Source organism: Eptesicus fuscus, chromosome 16, assembly GCF_027574615.1.
Source record: "Eptesicus fuscus isolate TK198812 chromosome 16, DD_ASM_mEF_20220401, whole genome shotgun sequence".
Lineage (NCBI taxonomy): Eukaryota > Metazoa > Chordata > Mammalia > Chiroptera > Vespertilionidae > Eptesicus > Eptesicus fuscus.
Window position 1 is genome coordinate 37,762,651 of NC_072488.1, and position 20,373 is coordinate 37,783,023.

A 20,373-nucleotide genomic window follows, 5' to 3' on the forward strand; every position below is an offset into this window, starting at 1 on the left:
AAAAAGGCTGAATTGCCAAGTCAACCTATACAGGGCGAAAATGCCAGAAAAGGTACTGAGATTATCTAAATAATATATATATATATATATATACTTTTTCTTTGTTTTACCTCTTGCAATAAAACTTATAGAAAAAATAGACAAATATGCACATGCAATTTACAGCTTTCCCATCTTATTCCTTGTGCTTCACTTGAACTGTTTATTTTTGCCATTCGATTTAGCGACATTGTCTTCAAAGGTATTCTCTCCTATTCCCGGGTAGTAGTAGGTCTCTGAGGAACCACTCCAAAAAAGTGTATTCAAAGTGGTCATACTTGGATGAAGGCACTCCAAACTCTGCTCAAAGCAAAAACTAGTGTGATCTCCTTTTGTAAAACGTTCTTTTTCTCTGAAAAAGGCAAGCAAGGGTGCATGCACAGTGCGGAGAGCTGTCGGGGGGCGCGGGGGGACACTCGCAGGGTCTGGGCGGGCACGGTCGCGGGGGTGGGGTGTGTGGGGTGGGGTGGGGGGGGGCGCCTCCCCGGGGATTAGGACCCCACGAGCACCTCCATGATGTGGTCCAGCTCTGTGAGGTCCATTTTGAAAGGCTGGCTCGGGGCGACGGGCTGGCTGCTGTAGGGGGCGAGGGTCTTGAGGAGGTCGTCCGCGGACACGGGGGCCATCTTCGAGGCTGCGCCCGAGGCGGAGGTGCAGGGGTCAAAATCATACATGGACGTGTCAATGTCGGCGAACAGGATGTCGTCCAGGGTCAGGTCCGTCAGGAACCCCGTGGACGTGGTGACCTCGAAATTCCCAGGCAGAGAGTCCATCAGTTTGGGGTCGTCGGGGCGGCCCTCGGGGAGCCCCTCGGGTTTCGGGGCGCTGGACGCGCTGGCGCCCCCTTTCGCGCTGCCAGCCGCGGCGCCGGCGGCGGCCTGGGCGGAGGTAGATGTGGGGCAGAGCTCCTCGATCTCGTCCAGGGCGGAGGAGAAGCTGTCCTTCTCGGGCGGGAGGGCCGGGGAGGGGCGTCTGGCGGTGGGGGCCGCCGCCGGGGAAGTGCAAAACGTGTCGTCGTCGTCGTCCTCGAGCAGCGACGCCGGGGTGAGGCAGGCCTCCAGCGGGGTGGTGCTGGCGAGGTCCCCGGGGTGCGCGGGCGGGGGCGCCGGGGGGCTGCAGGCGGGCGGGGCCTCCCGGGAGCTGCCGCTCGGCGGGGCGCTGGGCTGCGCGGCGGCGGCGGCGGGGAAGGCGGGCCGCAGGCTGCCCTCCTGCTTGAGCTCCTCCTGGATCCGCCGCAGCATGTTGTTGATGAGGACGGTCTTCTGCAGGCTGGGCTCGGTGAGGGGCCGGTGGTTGTAGAGCTTCATAAGGGAAATGTTGAAGATAGTCTGGCGCTGTAAGGTGTACGACACCTTGGACGGACCGTCGGAGGGAGACAGGATTTTGCCTTCCAGCCCATCTTCATGCTCATCAAACTTCCGTTTTCCTCCTTTACCCAACATATATCTGGCAAAAGGAGAAAGGGAGGACATGGGAGTGAGTCACGGGAAAACCTACTGCTGCCATAAAAAAAAAAATAAAATAAAATAAAATAAAGACGCTGGTTCGGAGGTCAGCTCCCCGCCCGGGCTTTGCTGGAACGCATGGGTTAATTGGGGGGAAGACCCGAGATTCAGAGAACTGGAAAGTCTACTTTTGTAGGTCTGCCCGCGGAGCAGTGTTTTTTCACTACGGAGCCCGGTGAATGTATTCCTTGGGAAATGTGTAGGACCCAAGACCAGTTACACGTTACCATGGAAACCGTGATTTTTACTTTCTCAGCTCCTGCTCTCGCCTAACATTACCATGCAGGTTCAATTTCCCTCCCCCAAAACAGGTTTATTTTTAAAGCCCAAGAAAACACTTACAATGCTATATGACCTAGAGACAGATAAAGGTGTCAGAGGTTACAGCGTGAACACATCTTGGACGAGGAAAAGAACCAACTTGGAGGGAACACGCACAGTTTGGGTAGGACTGTGTGTGCTTTCGGAGCGCCTTTGCCTTCCTCATTATGCACAGAGCCCTGCTGTCTGTCTGGTGACGCGTGGGGAAGCACTTGGCCGGGAGTTAAATGGCCACAGTGATTAGGCTGCCGGTCTAGAATCAAGTGGAAGAATGTGGATTTCCCTGCCCAAGTTCTTCCGTGGCTCAATGTCACTGCGTACAGTTAGGTCTGAATGCAGGCGGACTGATGGGACAGTAATGCGCTCTGATGATAAGCATGGCTGTTTGGAGGCATTTCCTAACAAAATACTTACTGTGAGTCCAGAGATATATATATGTATTTCAAAGAATCAGCACTCTCATCATAGCTCAGACCTTGAGCATTTGGGAGTGGGTGGGATTTTAGCTCCTGCCCCGCCTTGCCGGACGCCTTGCCGGACGCAGCCTAGGCTGAGACGCCTCCTCGCCTGCCCTGGCCCTCGTCAGGACACCTTCAGCTGGCTGCACCTTCCTCTCCGAACTTCCACCATCTCAACAGAACAAGCGCAAGTCCATTGCCCTTTGCCTCAGAGTCCTTAATTTCTGACTATTTAATCAAGAATGCTGTCCTTCTGTCCTCCAGACCAGGAGACAGGGCTCTACGCCAAGCCCGTGCTTGCTCGCTCACCTTCTACAAACGTAACCACGGACACGGGGGCATGCTCGCCTCCGTGCCACTCGCTCGTTCTGATCTCTTCATGTACGAGCACATGCTTTGTAGTTATGCACATGCTTTGTAGTTATTCAGTCTTTCTTCTGACAGTGACTTGCCTTTTACTGAATTGTTTCAGCTGATTTTTGACGGGACCTTATTCAATCCTTCGTTAACTCATTCCGCATCTATGCTGTCTTGGGCTCTCTGCCAGGCAGTGGGTCCCTCGGGAATAAAGCCTGGTCTTCAAGGGGCTGAATGATTTCTCCTACACCTCATCACCATTTTGAATTATGAGTCTCATCCTAAAGGAATAGAGCACACCACAGTAAAACTTCAGAAACGCCTTCCAACACTTTGTTAAAGAAGGCCACGCGGCCCCTGGAGGCGGGCAGATATGCAGGTGGTCACAGAGCCGGGCACACGGGTCCCACCGGAGGTGGCTACCTCCACGTGCCTCCGTCTCAGGGAGAGAAAGACGAAGACAGCTGCAACGCATCAATGTCAGAATCGGCTCGAGAATTTGTTAATGCTCATAAAAATGCGGAGTTACTTGTAAGAAACACTTTCCCGCATTTTACAAACATTAAGAAACTGTCTGTCAATCACTAGAACCAAAGACCAGTCTCATAATGAATTGTTCCCTAAGGCAAGGGAGGTATGATAGTGACTACTTGCTTATCTAATACCTCCCATGACAAACATTTCCTACTCTGTAGTGCTAAACGTCTCATTTGTATATATATATATACTTTGCATAGAACATTTCCTATCTGAAGTATCTGGGCCCATTTAAACGTCAGTGCGAATCGGGGAGGAAGTGATTTCGTTTCACATTACAAAACACTTTCTACTTTATGCATTTAGAAGTGTTGCCGGACCACTGTGTTTTGAAACAGATAACTGTATGCACAATTACACCGAGTGGCCAGATTATTATATTAGCGGCCCGGTGCATGAATCCGTGCATGAGTGGGGTCCGGCCAGCCTGGCCATGGGGAGGGGACAGGGGCGGTTGGCCAGCCTGCCTGCTGGTCGAACTCCTGGTCGAGGGGACAATTTGTATATTAGCCTTTTATTATATAGGATATACACTGAGTGGCCAGATTATTATGCGTTCAGAGATCATAATAACCTGGCCACTCAGTGTATACTGTTTGTATTTGCTTACCATTTAAGCATCTAAATACTTCCAGAGAAATTCCGCTTTTGCCAAAGAGCTCTAAGTGCATTTAGTTCTCAGATAAAGCTGTTAGATGATCTACGTTTTATATTATAATGTGAATAGACCCAAGACATTGAAACATGTGTGACGGAGTAGACACGTGCATACATGCAACAGCGCAAGGATCGGCCTCTCTGACTCCATCTTGGTCAAGCCTGCTTTGTTCCATGGCCTTCAGGCCAATGGCATCTGTTTAGTTTTGCATATAGACATGCTAATCATTAGAGGAATCCTGCTTGTCCCTTGAGTTTTTTAAAAAAACACCCCCTTACCAGAAGGTGCCTCTCCCGAGGAGATAAGGGAGGTATAAATGGTTTATCAAAGATTTGCAGGAACCTCTTGGCTGGACTCACATCAACTGGGGTCAACAGAGTCAACAATCTTCCTCAGACCCTTGCTGGCACCCGTGTGTCTTTGGTAGTCAATCACTTCTTGCCGCTCCCATTTCCCCTTCCCTTGACATAAAAGAAGCCTGAACTCTGTACCTTCTTAAGATGGATTTGAGACACCAAAAGGTCTCCCATTTTTCTTGGTTGGTACCTTCTCAATCAATATACTTTTTTTTTTTTACTCCAAACTCTGATGTTTTGAGTTTGGGCCTTTTGAAGCACTAGGCACACATATTTTAGACCTGTAGCATACACAAATACTCTAAAACGGTGTTTCTCAAAGTGTGGTCCACAGATGGTCTGTGAACTGTTACTGGTCCATGATGAGGTAAGTAGAGATACTACATTATTGAGAAACTTTTATAGTAAATTTAAGAGTGACCGTATGTCTGTAGATGTAACAAAAAATGATGATTCTATTTTTATATATTTGTACTTTTCATTTCTCTAGCAATTATTTTTCTTGTGTTTTACTAAAGTATTAGTCTATGAAGGAGGAAGAAATCAAACAAGATGGTTCTTTAGAAACACTGTCCTAAAATGCACAACTAAAACCAGTAAGCTCACTGCCACTTGGAATTTTATTGGCTTTCTTGAGGAAAGGTAGCTAAGGCAGTATGGACTTGTCCTTTTCTTTTAGTCATTGATACAGAATTGTCTTTTAAAGATTTGTTTCTGAAATAAACAACAGGATTTTTTCAATAACTCACATTTCTCTAGAAATAATCAGTGAATCCTTGGAACTCAAATACTGACAAAGCGTTCAGTACTGTAGGCATTTAGCAGAATTCCCAGAGCTGAAGAGATGCTTTCAGAGAGATTTCCATGTGAGAAGCACCTCATTTCCAATTAGAATGATCCAGCTGGTCATAGCTGTGTGATGATCCCAACGATTTAGGAAAAGCTCATCAGAAATCTGTAAGCTGTCTGGATGGGGAAGGAGGAGGGCCCGTGTAAGCAAAATCTGTGAGCAGGAATAGACAGGGGAAAAAATTGAATCCTGGATGCTTTTCAAATGAGTAAATAAGGACCCATGACAGAGTATGTCTCAAAGCAGGTCTGCCTTCATTTCTCTATTTCTCTTTATGAGGCAAAACTGGCTCCACACACCCAGTAAGATTGCAAAACGCACCCAATCATGATGTGTAATCCCTCTTCTACCTACATCTTTATAGACAGGAATAAAATGCAACATCACAAAACCTAGTCCACACTTTTATTTAAAACTTGATTTTAAAAAGTTAAAGCTTATCCGAAGTTTGCTTAATCCTGTCTGGGATCAAGTCTTCCCACGGACTGTTTGCAGAAGAGGCCTCCAACTCCCAGAAGTGGGAGGACGTGCGAAGAACTCACTCTCAGTGGCGCATTACCACCACCTCCTCGGAGCGGGACACCATTCAAACAAGAAAATACAAGCCTCTCAAGAACCCGAGGGCGAAAAGCCAACAAACGGCATCTCAGGGCCTGACCTCAGGTGGGCCCAAGCCAGAGAGGCAGCTCCTCGGAGCCTCTTGCCGCAGGCACTGCACAGAGTGACAGTAGCTCAGGGAGCAGGCTCCTGGAGAGGCACGTGACCTTCTGAAAGGCCTCGCCGGCTGCGGCCAGAAGACAAGCAGTAGCTGGAGCTCATTGAGGGCCTCCAGGTACCGAGGAAGGGGGGGTTCCTGTCTGAAAGGCCCGGAGCTCACCCAGAGGAGGCGCTTGTGACCAGCCGGGTTTCTAGCCACCCTGAGGCGGGACACCCCACTTTGTCTCCCGCCTCAGCTTCAAAGACCCAACAGGGAATCTGGGCTTCAGGGCTTGTTAGAGACCCCCAAGAGGAGGATGGAGGTGGGGGGTGCCTCCTTTTTTTTGCCCATGTGAACCACAGGCACTCTTCCTTAGGATAGTTTGCGATAGGACGCCTTCCCTTCTCCTGGCTTTCTAATTTTCTTTTTCTTTTTCTTTTTAATATATTTTATTGATTTTTTACAGAGAGGAAGGGAGAAGGATAGAGAGCTAGAAACATCGATGAGAGAGAAACATGGATCAGCTGCCTCCTGCACACCCCCTACTGGGGATGTGCCCACAACCAAGGTACATGCCCTTGACCGGAATCGAACCTGGAACCCTTCAGTCCACAGGCCGACGCTCTATCCACTGAGCCAAACCGGTTAGGGCTAATTTTCTTAACATAATTGTTAGCAGCTATTAACGACAGCAAAGTTTTGAAAATACAGAACAAAACTCACAGGAAGCAATATAAATGAAAACTGCTCTTTCAGAGTTTTCCATGAAGTTTAACACTGAATAAAACTCTATACACCGCGCCTGGCTTCCCGTTGTGCAGCTTTCATTCAGGAGGAGGGCCGGGCTGCCCTCAAAAGCTACAACCCCCTTTGGAAACGTGATCAAAAGTAATACATGTCACTAGAAGAATCCTAGGAGGAAAAAGGATGGAGAAGCAGGCGATGCTAGTACCTGATACTTGGGGGTTTGCATTTCAAGATTTTGAGTGACGCCCACAGTAAGGAACCCGAGAGATTATTATGGACTGGATTATCAGGAGAGACTGCTGGAGATGTGTATTTGAGGTGGGATGGTCTCTTAACGTCTGCTTCCCACCCCAACCAGTAAACCCCAGGAGGGTGCAGCCTGCCTGTTCTGTTCACCTCCTCAGGACAGGGCAGTCCCTGACCCACCAAAGATGCTCCCTAAACAGTCGCTGAATAAGTAATTGGTAAATGGAAAGAATGAGGAAAGCCACTATGGGACAGCCAGAGAAGAACGGTCACCAAGTTGGAGATGTGGGTCTCTGGTCCTGAGTGTGAACTGGGCCAGGGAGGGAGGGCGTGAGGAGGGGAGGTGGACCCGGCTGAGGGAATCCTGGGACCGGGCACAGAGGGAGGCAGGCAGCTCTGCTCAGCACGCTCTCCTGTGACGGCCTCTCTTGAGTTCTGGGATTTGAGTGAGCATCAGGCTCACCTGGGGGCATGTTAACACAGAAGGTTGCCTTCCGCCCCAAGATTCTCACTCAGCAGGTCTGGTGTGGGGCCCAAGAAACCTCGGCTCAAGAACCACGACTTCCTTCCCCCGCTCCCCGCAACTGGCCATTTCACGTTTAAGCCTGAGAATATCTCTACTCAGTTAAACCCGAGGCCGAAGGACTTCCCTGTTCGTGTCTAAGCAAGGAAGGAATAAAAGAACAAACAGCGTTTCTGTGATGGCAACCGACAGCTGACATTGAAAGGAAGACTATGCAGAATTAAGATGTCTTCGGCTCAATTTTATTGATAAAGTGCAGCTTCTCCGACTGACACATCAGATTCCCCTGGCTCAGTGGGCCCAGATTCTTCTTACTGTGATCTCAGAGTGAATGAACGGCAGCGAGGCCTGGGCCCAAGGTCCAAAAAGGAACCGAAACATTTAAATTAAATGTTTAAGTTAAACATTAAACAATTAAGAGGGTAACATTTCACAGCTTTCGCATTTTTAAGGCATTAAGTATTATTAAATGTAAGTATTTAAAAAACCCACGTGATCAAAAAAGTTCTCTAATTCCATGTTTTAAAACTACATATTCAAGCTACGATTAAAAAAATTTTTTAAACCCCTCTGTCCTTTAATGTCATTTGGACTGTCAAAATAAATGTCATGATTTTTAAATTAAGAATATTAAATCTGGCCCGGCTGGTATGGCTCCGTGGTTGAGCGTCGACCTATGAACCAGGAGGTCACGGTTCGATTCCCGGTCCGGGCACATGCCCGGGTCACAGGCTCAGTCCCCAGTAAGGGGCATGCAGGAGGCAGCCGATCAATGATTCTCTCATTCAATCTCTCCCTCTCCCTTCCTCTCTGAAATAAAAAATAAAATAAAATAAAACAAAAAGGGTATTATACTTACTGGTGCAACTTCTGTCAGCCCCACTAACAACAACAAAACTCATCGCTCTAACCTGCAGGCTCACCAAAGCCCTCAGTGGCCACTAGTGCCCCCTAGAGGCCCAGAGCCTGGTAGCCACTGACGGATAGGCCCCTGCAGGGTGCAGGCAGCATCACTGCTGGGCTCCTGAGAGGCCTGAATGGGGAGCCCTCCTCAACCCATCACCACGGCTGCCTTTCTGACTCTGTGCTGGTCCAAAAGAGATATAAATATTGCATTGTGCTTTAACGTAACTCGTCCCAAACAACAGCCATTACCCCAGGCAGAAGGAAAACCATCCATCTCAATCCTACTCCATACCCAGGGAATGAATGCTTCAAAAGGTTCTTTAAAGGGGGGTCAAAACTGATAGCTCGGTCCCAATTTCTGAAGGGAGCAAATGGCTGGGAAAGGTGGGACCGACCACATGGTCAGAAAGGCAGCAATGAGGTGAGCTACTTGGCCCTGTGCCCGTGGAGGGTGTGAGAAAGGCCCTCAGCTCAACACCACCCGGATGGATGCGAGGATGGGTGACGGGGGAATCCCAGAAGCCACTACTTTCAAACAACTCAAAGCTCCACTGGTTCCTATACCTTGTGCACATTTTCAAGAGCGTATTCCAACTTCCTTTTGGACTAGTAAACAACAACTAGAATCTAGTGTCTTCCCTTCTCAGAAGTGGAGCAGGCTTCGCGATTAAGTGACACGTCGTTTCAAAGGTCGGCTCACCAGGCAGAACTAAGCGGAGGGTCTGCCGTCGGGGAAGGGCAGTCTAGCAGGGCGCGCGGCTTCTGCGGAGCTGGCCACGCTCTGCCTCCTCGCCTCGGGGGCGAAGACACTGGTGTTCGCTTGGGTGTAAGTCACTGGCCTATCTACTTAGGATCTGTACGCTATACTTGAAAAAAAAAAACGACACAAAACACAACCTTTTAAACCCTAGTTAACAGCTCTCACGAAAAAGGTGCCTAATTCAAAAGGGAGCTTTAAGAAGCCACATCCCTAATCTCTTCAACCCCACTGTCCCGGGGTGACCGCGAGGGTCGCTGAAGCGTCCAGAAGTGCCGGTGCTGACACTGCTCACCGCAGAGAGGAGGCGGCGGTGCCACCGGTTCGGAACAACAGCCTGCCCCCCTGGACCGACCTCGTCGGAAGAGAGACGCTGAGGAGAAGTGACGCGTGTCTCCAAAGAGGCCAGCGGAGGCTGTTTCCTCACTCTGACATCCTGTGTCACCCAAACCCAAAGTCCTTTACGTGGAAACTCATTCTCTCCGTTTCTTCCAGGGGCAGTGGCAGAAGAAAGGAGCGAGCGCCCCCACCAACATTATTTTGTATGTGACAGACTTCCACGACCAAGAGAGAGAGGCCGGCCAGAAATGGTTTTGAGACAACTTCTGAAACAGAATACTCTCATTTCTCCTCTCTCACCCCGCAGGCGCTTTAGGACGTGTTTTGGACCGTGCTTTAGAGGTGGGTCCACACGTCCAGCCTCTGCTCCCCACAAAGGCACCTACCCAGCAGCCAGGGCCTCTGAGCCACGGTTCTGCCCGCAGACTGCCGCGCTCGGGCCGGAAGGAAAAGCTGCTCCTCCTTCAACGGGGAAGACACGTTTGCTTGGACAACTTTCTACACGGTTAAAATATTACACCTTAAAAAACACACAGGGCCCAGAAATCTGATCATGTCTATGCATTCAGCACCCTCCCTCCCCCAAGAAACAACAAAACGCGCCAGGAGAACAAGAAGGCCACCCCAAAGGACAGGGTAGGGGTGGTGCCGACAGGATGGGAGAGGAAGCTGAGAGAACGATCCAAGGGTGTGTAATGCTGTGTGTGTGGCAAGCACAGAAGGAGTGAGAGTTTCCCCTCCGCCCGCCCCCTGCCCCCCAAGCATCTGGGTGGCAATTTGGTGAGCCTCCAGGAAAAAAGCGGGGAGGCCCAGCACCCCCAAAGGCTGCCTTCAGACTCTGAAGTGACTGCCTCTGGCCTAGGGGAATGGCAGATAACAGGGGCAAAATTTCACTGGGGGCGGGGGGAGGGGGGGGAGAAGCCTCTCTTATTATTTACAGACAAGCGTAGGGGGCTCCCAGAAGACAAGGCATGTCAGTAACAGAACCCCTGAAGCTGCCCCGGATGGGCTTTGTTTCTTCTAAACCGAAGCTCATGCAGGATGAGGTCCCTGCAGTCACAGCCATCCTAATTGGTAAGGAAGACAAAGCCTTCCCTAACAAATCAGCTATGTCATTATGAAGCCAGTCACTCGACGAAGCCAGTTGGGCGCGCTGGGGTGCCCGGCTGCAGCTGTAACCCGACACCACTGTTTGCGGCGCGCCTGCTCCCGCCTCTCCCCTGCGCTGGGGGCTCCAGCTGCGGGCAGCGCACCGGCGGCTTCGTAATCACCAGACAATAACTTTCCAAGGAGGCCAAGGGAGGCAGTTTCTGAACTTCAGGGGAACAATCCGCTTTGCCTTCTTGACAGCAGCTCCGAGCCTGGAGGATCAAGCGAAATTTAGCCAGGAAGTCAACCTCTAAGTGAACTTACAAACAACAACAACGAAAAGTTGTACTATTTGGGGAAGTCTTCTCGAGGCCACGTTTTAGGACACGCTGGCTTCCCCGCTCAGGGTTTTTACACACCTATATTAAGTCGAAGACAGTTCCTGACACTACTAGTTGGTTAAATATAATCTGTTCTCTTGAAAAAAAGGGGGGGAAAAAAAACAACTTAAAGCTTGACAACTAACTGCATTTAGTAGGCAAAATAAGTCCCATTCTGGGAGATAATGTTTCAAGTAAGTATTTCTTTGGAATAAATGATGGCCTGGTTCATCAACATCTGGAAAGAAAAGTGGGCTTCTTTCGAGTGCAACTGTTAGGCAGCACACCATGTTTCTAATATCCTGTCTCACTGGTTCTTCCAACAGCTGGGAATGTGGGGTTTTAAACCTAACTCATGAAGCAAGGGACACCAGTCACTTTCTTTCAGAGACAGTGAAAATACTAGTAATTGTTTTATTTTTACCTAAGGATTCTGACTTAAAGCACTGCACACGTAAAGTAAAAGACTGGGCAGGATTATATAGAATTTAAGGTTAACAAAAACATACTCAATATGATATGATGCTTGGAATCTGCTTCAAAATAATCTAGGAAAAAAAACACCCGGTTGTGTAGATGATAGGAGACTGACAAAATGTTGCTAACTGTGGACGCTGGGTGATGAGCACAAGGGAATGCATTGTCCTCTTCCCTTTACTTCTGAGTATGTTTGCAATTTTCCATAATAAAAAAAAAAAAAAAATACAACACACCAATATATTCTATAAATTTAAAAAATCAAGTAAGCACAATAAATTATTTACACTCTCACCGAGAACTGTTTTATTATTTTACACAGAAGAAAACTATCAATGCTCTCTGTAGTAAACAAGCATGCCCAGTAGGAGTCGGAACTCCTTCAACCTCTGAAAGACAGAATACCACATCCGGCCACAAGGGGGCGTAGCAGAGCAACAAGGCACTCCTGAAGTCTGATTACTCACAGCAATTTCTACCTACAGATCTCTCAGAGTATACACATTTCCAAGATTGTTCCTAAATTCCGGTCTCTGCAGGACACTGCTAAGCAAGCCAAGAGCTATGGTTCAAATTCTGGAAATACTGTATGTAGAAAAGGTTGCTGCCTGTATATAAGAAACACTGATGTTTCAAAGACCATGGTTAAAATTCTGGGAGGATTTCTCAAGTGAGAACACACACACACAGTCACAAACACACAAACCCATGTGATAAGATGTGGATTCAGAGAAGCCAACAGTTCAGAATTTCCACTGGGGGTACTAAAGCAGGGTCCCAACCACACAATGAGTTTCAAGGTAAGCGCTGAGAATTTTACTAGTATAGAAAAGCCTTCAGTAATCCTATTGCTTCTTAATATCAGGAAATTACTCACATGCTGAACAGACACAGCAGTTACTTGGGAAAACTTCATGAAGGATATTGGAGAGAAGTCATTTAATTATAAAATGTAACAGAGAGATAATGGAGCAAGTTATATAACTACTTGCTGGAATTCTTTCTATTCAAATACAAACTTAGGTTCTAAGAGTATGTTCAGTAATAATGTTCATAAAGAGTTGAGCTATTATCTCCAATACTTCCATAGGAAACTTGGTAAATATTATTATATTTTTTTATAAATAATATATTACAAGCATTTAAATTATGATGCTACTTCATAATAATTTGGTGTCAGAAACACATCTTTAGCTGAACCTAAAGCCTCATTAACATGAGAACTCCTAGATTTGAATTTCTTTCCCTTAAGATTGTGTGCCTGTAAAGATTACCAAACCTCACCCCACCCCCATTCCTATGCATAATGAAAATATTTTTTTCTCCTGTATTTATAATTGCTTGGATGGGATTCTGGTTTCAGCCCTCCTGTAGCATCTTTTCCCCAAAGATACCTTGTTTTTCCCCTCACAGGAGACCTTTAATAAACAATGTCATGGGGGGAGGGGAGGAAGTTTAAGGTAGAAACCAAATGCTTTGCCAAAAGTCTGTGACGGTTGTTTTTGTTGTTTTTTTAAAGAGGGCTATCTGATATATAAAAAAGACATACTAAAACAGATAAATATAATTTGTTAGAACAAATGGGTGAAAAGTACAATTGCGGATGAATTTAAACAAAAGATTTCCTTTTAGGTTTTGTTAAACTACTGGCCTTCAATAAAACAAATAAAAACTAACTATGCTACTTCAGGAAGTGTTTTGATGGAAGTGTTTCTTAACGGTTATGATTACTTTTTAATTTTCTTTGCTTTCAATGTTGGAATGCTTTACTACTGTGAAAAATTGCTTAAAAGAAGGCATGCTATAAAATATTCCTCACAAACACAAAACATATTTCATCTTTTAATTTCCACATGCCCAGTTTAAAGAAGAAAAGCAGAGAAATGTTATTTATTTACTTACTGAGTAAATCTAAACATTGTATTACATGATCTAAACCTGAATTCCTTAAAAGAAAACTATCAAATTTCTACAATATGATATATGAGTATACAGATAGGCATGTAAAAGGAAGGAAATAACTACTCTATTATGTAAATATCTGTCCCATGTAAGCAACATACATATTCTGAATGTTTAGTTATTTCTATGAACTAGGCAGGCTAGGTATAAGGTTTTACAAAAAACAACTTAAACTTGATATCATATATTTGAATAATTCACAAAGTAGAAAAAGGAAATGAGGATACAAACCAAACCTCAGGGCAGTGAGAGATCATTTGTAAATGTGGCGGCCATTCATTTTTATTTACGTTGAGGGCTATTCTGAGATCAAATGTATTTCTTCTGTATTGTTAACTGATGACCCACAGAACTTCACACAAAGTCCTTTAGTCAAATACAATAAAAATAATCAGAGTACTACGCTGAATGTAATAAACATTTACTTTCTTAGGAAGCTACCTCTTAACACTTCAAGGATCTTCAATGACCTTTAGGGAGAGATTGCCCCCAGCCTCCCCCGCTGGTCCCCTTAACATTCCGATTCATCCCGCCCATCTTACTTAGGGATCTGCATTTTGAGTTTGTAAGCCAATTACTGTTAGACAGCAAACAATCATCAGATGGTAAAAATACTTTTAAAAAACGAATCTGTTTTAAAAACTGTTCAGAGAAGACCACCACTAGGCTCGTGGCAAGCGGAGAGGCCGTGCAAAAACCTCTTCAGCCGCAGACCCCAGGGCTCAGGTGCCACGGCCAGCTAGGTGCTCGGGGACAGCAGGGAGGACACAGACACACACACACACACACACACACACACACACACACACACACACACACACGGGGGTTCCCTCCTACAACAGGGAAAGAAATCTGAAAAGCAAATCTGTATCAAGTATTATTATAAAACGGGATAGCCACTCAGGGAGGACAGGTAAGTCTAAAACAGATGCCACCTCGTTATCTCCTTCGTGTGGCTAGAATTTTATGCAAACCTGTTCTGGAGGAGAGGTGACCCTGGGACTTCCAGATTCCCGGAGTTTAACTTGGGCAACCCTTCTCAGCACCAGGGTGGGGTACTCCAGCAGGCCGGCCGAAGCCGGGGAGCGTGGTGCGTGATGATAAGCAGCCAGCCAGAGAGAGGAGAGCCAGGGGCTGAAGGCTGATCTTCAGAGTGGCGTTTCAGTATTTAATTTTTTGACCGTGGCATATTCAAGGAGAACTTTTTACTTTTGTTCAACAGGTTCACACAGCCCACTATAAATGTGTGTGTGTGTGTGTGTGTGTGTGTGTGTGTGTGTGTGTAAAATGTCCTTAAGAGCCAGAATCCATTCTCCTATGTGAAACTCCTGAAACATACACACACCCACACACACACACACACACACACACACAACCTATGAAAGTTTTTAAAGGAAAAAAAAAAAAATCTTAGAATTAAACAGTAACTCTGCAAAGCTCCAGGTTTTTTGCATAGAGGCGAAAAAGACAGTAATACAGACATGAAGTCATTTTAAGAATTTAGGTTTGCTGCTACCCGAAGTTACTAGAGAAACAAAGCTGCCTTTGGGCACCTAAAACTAGTCAGACCTGCTGTAGCAGTTGCACAGTCGGCTCCAGATCTGTCCTCCACTCTCCTCCCTCCGGCCCCCACCCCACGCATCCGCATAGCTCACTCCACTCAGGGCGGCGCCCAGCAGGCACACTCACCCCTCGCTCCTCCGCGGTCACTGCTCCGAGGCAGGGCCGGCTCTGGACACGCAGCGTGCAGGCCTGAGAGGAGGCCAGACGGGAGAGCAGCAGATGCCAACTCCATTCGGAACTGAAAGCTGCAGTGGGTGCAGAATACGGCCATGGGCTCCCCGATTTTTTTTAAAGAGATCGATCAAGTTGTGGGTGCCTGCTTCAGTGACACCTGGCAGGTACTTCCAATTCCGTTCAGTTGAGGAACAGGAGATCGATCTCCAGAGGAGACGAACCAGCCTTTCCAGACCACCACGAGGGCAGAATTCCCAAAAGGGAGTTTGCACCGCAGAAAAGAAGATACGCATCTCTTTTGTCCTATTAGAAATCATACGTTTTCAAAGATAGTGTGTTTTTATTTTTCGATTTTTTTATTTGTATTTCAAAGAAAAATTTTTAGACAGCCAAGCATGTCTCATGATCTTCCAAGGGGGGGAAAAAAACAACAACAAAAAACACAAGGCCTCTATTTATTACCCAGAACAGAAATGTTGTCTTATTGGCCTGACATATGCCATTCACAGACTCATACAAAGCATGAACTGCCGCACAGAGCTCATGGAGAGAGCCGCTGCCTGCACAATGAGGGATGGGCGCTCCAGGGACAGTTCTGCTCACAGGGTTCCCCTGCATCTGTGCGGAGGGCAGGAGTTTGCCTTCGGTGCCAACTGCACTGGCCACTGGAGACACTTTCTCTTAAAAAGACAGGCCAACTTTGGTCAGTGGCCGGTTCCTCCGAGGACATTAAAACTAAACCGAACATCCACACACTTGCTGGAATCCCAGCTTTCAGGTTTCTGTCCATTGTTTAAGGAATGTTAACAGTGGGTAGAAAATACATGATTTGTGCATACACAGTGGCCACTGCACGTTTAGAATTCCATATTCTGCGGGTCCAGATCAATTCATGGAAAGACCTAGGATGGTGACTGTTCCCCTTATCGCGAGGCCAGCTTTCCATAAAACTAGAGCTTGCCCTATGGTGCCTTTAGTATATGCGTGATCTTTGAGCTCAGTAATCAGAAAGTGCCTCTCTCTCTCTCTCTCTCTCTCTCTCCTTTGCCAAGAAACTAATGCAACTATAGTTATTTCCTATAGGATATGCCATAACACTAAATATAAAATTTCTGTAGCAGCAAAGTTTTAAAAAATTCTACAAGTGAATTAAAGTTTACACTCTAAAATACCATATTTATTTATACGTATTTTTAATCTATATGTAATACTAACAAAATCATCTTGATTTTTCTGATATAAATGAAATATAAGATATAGCTTTATGCTTTTACCGGTGTTCCTCAACAAGAAACTACAGCAAAAATAAATAAATAAATAAATAACCAAACAAAAACCTTTAACAGTTTCCATTGTAGCTTTTACCCATCTTAGATATTATAAAATGTTTTGGCTGAGAGTAAACTTTTAGTATAACTTGATACTGGTAATTTGTTATCTGCTCCTTTATTTATCCACAGACAAAAATCTTCAAGTATTTGGATGTATACCTCCAACCCCCCCTTCTATCTTTTGATCTGTTTTGTGTGTGTGTGTGTACGTGTTTCTAAAGTAGTGTTGTAACTTATTCTGCCACTGGGTCACTGTTTAAAACAGTGGATGCCAAAAGCTATCAGCTGCTACACAAATCTGAGTGAGTTTTAAAATATATACTATTTTACTATGCTCATTATTAATAATCAGTGCATAGTAGCTGGGTAACTTCTAGCTTCTGAATTAAATAAAAACGCTTTCTAGTGGGGCAATTCAGCAAGTAAGGAGTCCAGAGATTTTTCTAAATGTGAGTTAATATCCTCCTCCTGGTCCTTAAAGGGAAAGAAGCTTGAGCAGCTGTTACCTAAGAAGCAGCGGTGACACTGGCCCGACAATAAAACTGTTCCCTAGGACACCTCTTGTCCGCACTTGACTGGTATGATAAAATGTGGGTCCTCTCTCCTACCTGTGGTAATACAGCAAGGAACAGAGCTGAGTGTTTCAAACAAACAAACAAACAAATCCATTTCATAAGATTTCTCATCTGAGAGCAACAGGGTTACAACACTGTAATTAGGAAGGGGGGGGGGGTAAAATTATTTTAAAGGGTGCCAAGCTTGATGAACAGCATAAACATCGTTACACTAACATATAACACCTCTAAGTAAATCAATGAAGTGAAAGGAAAACTTGCTAACATTTCTCACTTTTTTTTTTTTTAATTTATCGAGGACGTCCACAAAATGAACAGGGAAGCAGAGACTCTTGCTCGGGGCCGAAGCTGGGATCTTGGGATGGGTATTTTCATCCCCACTGCACACTCACATCAGAATAGACGGCTATAAAAAGGGGGAGGGATGGGGGTGGGAGGAGCTCTTGGGGTGAGACGTGCCTTCTGGTTAGCTGAGCAACTCACCCCCCCCCCCCCCACACACACACACACCCACCAGCAAAACCACCCGGAGGCTCTCCGGTGGCCGGTCCTCGGGGGTTGAGTGGAGCCGGGAGCCCACTTCACTCCTGTCAGAGCCCAGGCCCTCGTTATAAAAGGCCACTCTGAACACCACGGCTCCCAGGTTCTTCACACGCGTTGTGGACATTTCTTAACGTACACTGGGAAATCAAAGAGCGTATTTCATGAACAAAGCTGGAAAACACGTACGTGCTCTCTTCCTGGAGGCCAACGGGGGCTGCTCCATTCGGTCCAAATAAAAACTGCTCTGGTCTGAGTCTGATGGCTCACCCTGCTGCCTGCCCTTCCCCATTCAGCGCCTGTAAAAACTTACTTTCCACCTCCCGAAACATCCGGAAACTGCCCAGTGTGAAAGCAAAAAAAAAAAAAAGAAGTTATTCTAAGGCAAAGTATATATCTAAGCTTTTCCTGCAACAAGAGTAAACCCATCTCAATCTAGGACTCTTCATCCTGCTAAAGGTAAGGCAACGGATGACCAAGGAAAAACAGAAGGACAACTTGGTGGCTTTCTCTCGGCGCAGCGTCCCTCTCAGGGCACCCTCTGCCTGGAGGGTACAAAGTCCAGGGCTCGGGACAGCTGGGCGCCCTCCACCCCCTCCCTGTCAGTCACAGGCGGTCACCACCAAGAGGACTTGTGGATTTCTGACTTAAAAGTTGAACATGCATGTATATTCAAAATCAATCCACTGGCACACGGGCGAAAAGAGGGTCGAGAGGGATGTGTGTGTTTTTTTAAGCTAAAAACACACAGGGAAACTCACAGAAACACGCCATAGCAAGTTGGATGCAAACCCGGGCACGGGACTCAAAAGTGAAGCAGCCTTCGCGGCAGCAATCGGAGCCTTAAGGGGGAAAAAAAAGTCTCGCACGTTCACAACAACACCGCCGCCACCAGCACGCACACACACACACACACACCCCGGCAGCAAAAGCGACAGCTCCAGCTCCCTCGGCCTCGCCGCTGGGTTCCGTTTAGCTCCCGACACCCTCCTGACCCCGGGCCGGGACTCCCGTCCCCTGCCCTTCCCCCCCCGCCCCCCCCCCCCCCCCGCCCCAGCAGATCTGCTCCCGTCGCCTGGGGGGTCCCAGCCCTCACCCCGGGCGTCCCAGGGCGCCGGGCCGGGAAGCAGCGGGAGGGAGCTCTCCTCCCGGTACCTGCTCCCGCCCGGGTCCCAGGCGCGGAGGCTTCCGCGACCCCCGCGGCCGCCCGAAGGGCCCTCCTCCGCCCTCGAGGCTTTCCCGGCCCTCGGCCGGGTCCCCGCGCCGCCCCCACCCAAGGGGGAGCCCAGCGCAGCCGAGGACCCCCTCCGGCCCGGCGCCGGGAGAACTTACCACATGCAGCTCCCCCTGGGAACTAGCGCATCGGGAGGGGTTCAGCCCACTCCTCAGAGCTGGTCCCGCTCCATGCGGGGTGCCCGGCTCCGGGGGCCGAGGGTGGCGCCGGGGAGCGGGCGGCGGGCGAGACGGGAGCTAAGCCTCTGCCGTCCTCTGCCTGCGCGCTCGGAACATTATACAATGGTGGAGGAGGAGGAGGAGGAGGAGGCGGCGACGGCAGGCAGCGCAGGAGGAAGCGGGAGGCGGGCGGAGGGGGCGCCCTGACCGAGCGAGCGGCGGCTCGTGCTCCGGCACTCGCAGTGCAGGAGTGACGTGCGGCCAGCGAGCCTCCCGCGAGCTCCCGGCCCGGGCTCAGCAGGCCCCGCCCACCCCGCCCGGCCCCGCCCCTGCCCGCGCCGGCCCCGCCCCATCCCCCGGCGGCCCCGCCCCCTCCCCCGGCGGTCCCGGGAGGCGCGATGAATGCCGAACGGGGCCCCGGCCGCCCGAGGAGCAGGAAGGGGGGAGCAGGAGCTCGGGAGACGCCGGGTGGCAGCACTGCCCGCGGCTCCCTCTCTCCGGCCGACGCGCCCTTTCTCTTCTCTTAAGGCTTCAGGAGAAGGGGAGCAGAAAAGAGACACCCCGGCCCGGGGACCCCTGCTCCCCACCCACAGTCCCCCCGCGCTCCCCCCCCACTCTCTAGAAAATACTCATTTAAAGGACCGAACGGCTGGTGACAAAGGCGGCGGCGAGTGCGGCGCGCGCACAGCCTGCGAAGTGGTGCGACCGCAAATATGACAGGCATCTGAGCTATTCGGCAACTTGGGGCCGGTCCGCGGGGCGGGCAGGGTCCCGCGGGGTGGGGGTGGGGGTGGGGTGGGGGGCAAACACCCGGCCCCGAGGCGCGGCGCCCACGCTGCCCCGGGGCTTTCGAGACGCGAGTCCCCGGGAGGGCGCGAGCGGTGGCCGCCGCTGGGGCGCTCCCTCCCCGACGGACCCCGCAGGAGAACCCTCAGAGACACCCCCTGGGCAGGACGGGGGCTCCCGCCGGAGCCGGGGTGGAAAATGCCCCTGGTGCGTGGTCGCGGCCCCGGCCGAGCTTTCGAAACGGGTCACCAAGTCAGCAGTACTTTTCGAGCAGGACGGAAGGACCGAGTTGCATCCTCCGTGCCGGGCAGCGCCGCGGTGCAGACCGGGCAGCCGGCCGGCCACCGGCCCCGAGAGAGTCCACCAGGGTAGGGACGCCAGGCGTGGAGACGCAGCGGGGCCGGAGCCTCCAGTCCTCTGCCCAGAAGTTTCAAGTTCTTAGCCTTTTCCTCTCCTTAGGAAAGCTACCGCTACCAACTACTTCTATTTAGCAGGGACATTTATTATACTAGTTGAAAGAGGTTGTGTGTACGCCTAAAGGGTGCGAATTTAAAATCACCGGGGGGAAAAAAGAGAGACAACTACCCTGGAAAGTAGAAATGATTTTATTTTAAAAATCACACGAGCGCTCAGTGTAAAAATATTACAAAAAGTAATTCGGGCACCTTAGCATTTTGGCTGCTACCCCAATCAGTATCTCAGATCACTTCCGTGTTTAATGGTCCACTAGGCCAGCTATATTTAAGGATAATAAAGCTTTAAGGCCTAACATAAAGGGGATTGTACGTCGTTAACATCAACACAAGTG

At 48.8% G+C, this 20,373-nt stretch overlaps 1 protein-coding gene across 7 annotated transcripts; it reads right to left on the bottom strand.

Moving 5' to 3' along the window:
• Positions 1-520: 520 nt before the first annotated feature.
• Positions 521-19,016, bottom strand: SERTAD2 (SERTA domain containing 2). 7 transcript variants are annotated; one of them, XR_008558462.1, is made up of 5 exons: positions 18,720-19,016; positions 18,149-18,229; positions 17,577-17,726; positions 16,779-16,880; positions 15,130-15,244 (listed from the first exon to the last, which is right to left on the bottom strand). XR_008558462.1 is itself a non-coding variant. In XM_054727952.1 (2 exons), exon 2 carries the CDS (start codon positions 1,479-1,481, stop codon positions 531-533), a length of 951 nt encoding a protein of 316 aa, XP_054583927.1. In that variant the 5' UTR covers positions 1,482-1,485; positions 18,720-19,016; the 3' UTR covers positions 521-530. The 7 variants fall into 7 exon arrangements, 1 of the variants encoding a protein (XP_054583927.1); XR_008558460.1 differs by lacking the exon at positions 15,130-15,244 and adding an exon at positions 15,381-15,621; XR_008558463.1 differs by lacking the exons at positions 15,130-15,244; positions 16,779-16,880 and adding exons at positions 17,030-17,253; positions 17,362-17,527 and having other exon boundaries at positions 17,701-17,726.
• Between the last annotated feature and the right edge of the window lie 1,357 nt (positions 19,017-20,373).

Bases quoted from the DNA above. Each gene is read 5' to 3' on its own strand.
- SERTAD2 (XM_054727952.1), bottom strand. From the start codon at position 1,481: ATGTTGGGTAAAGGAGGAAAACGGAAGTTTGATGAGCATGAAGATGGG.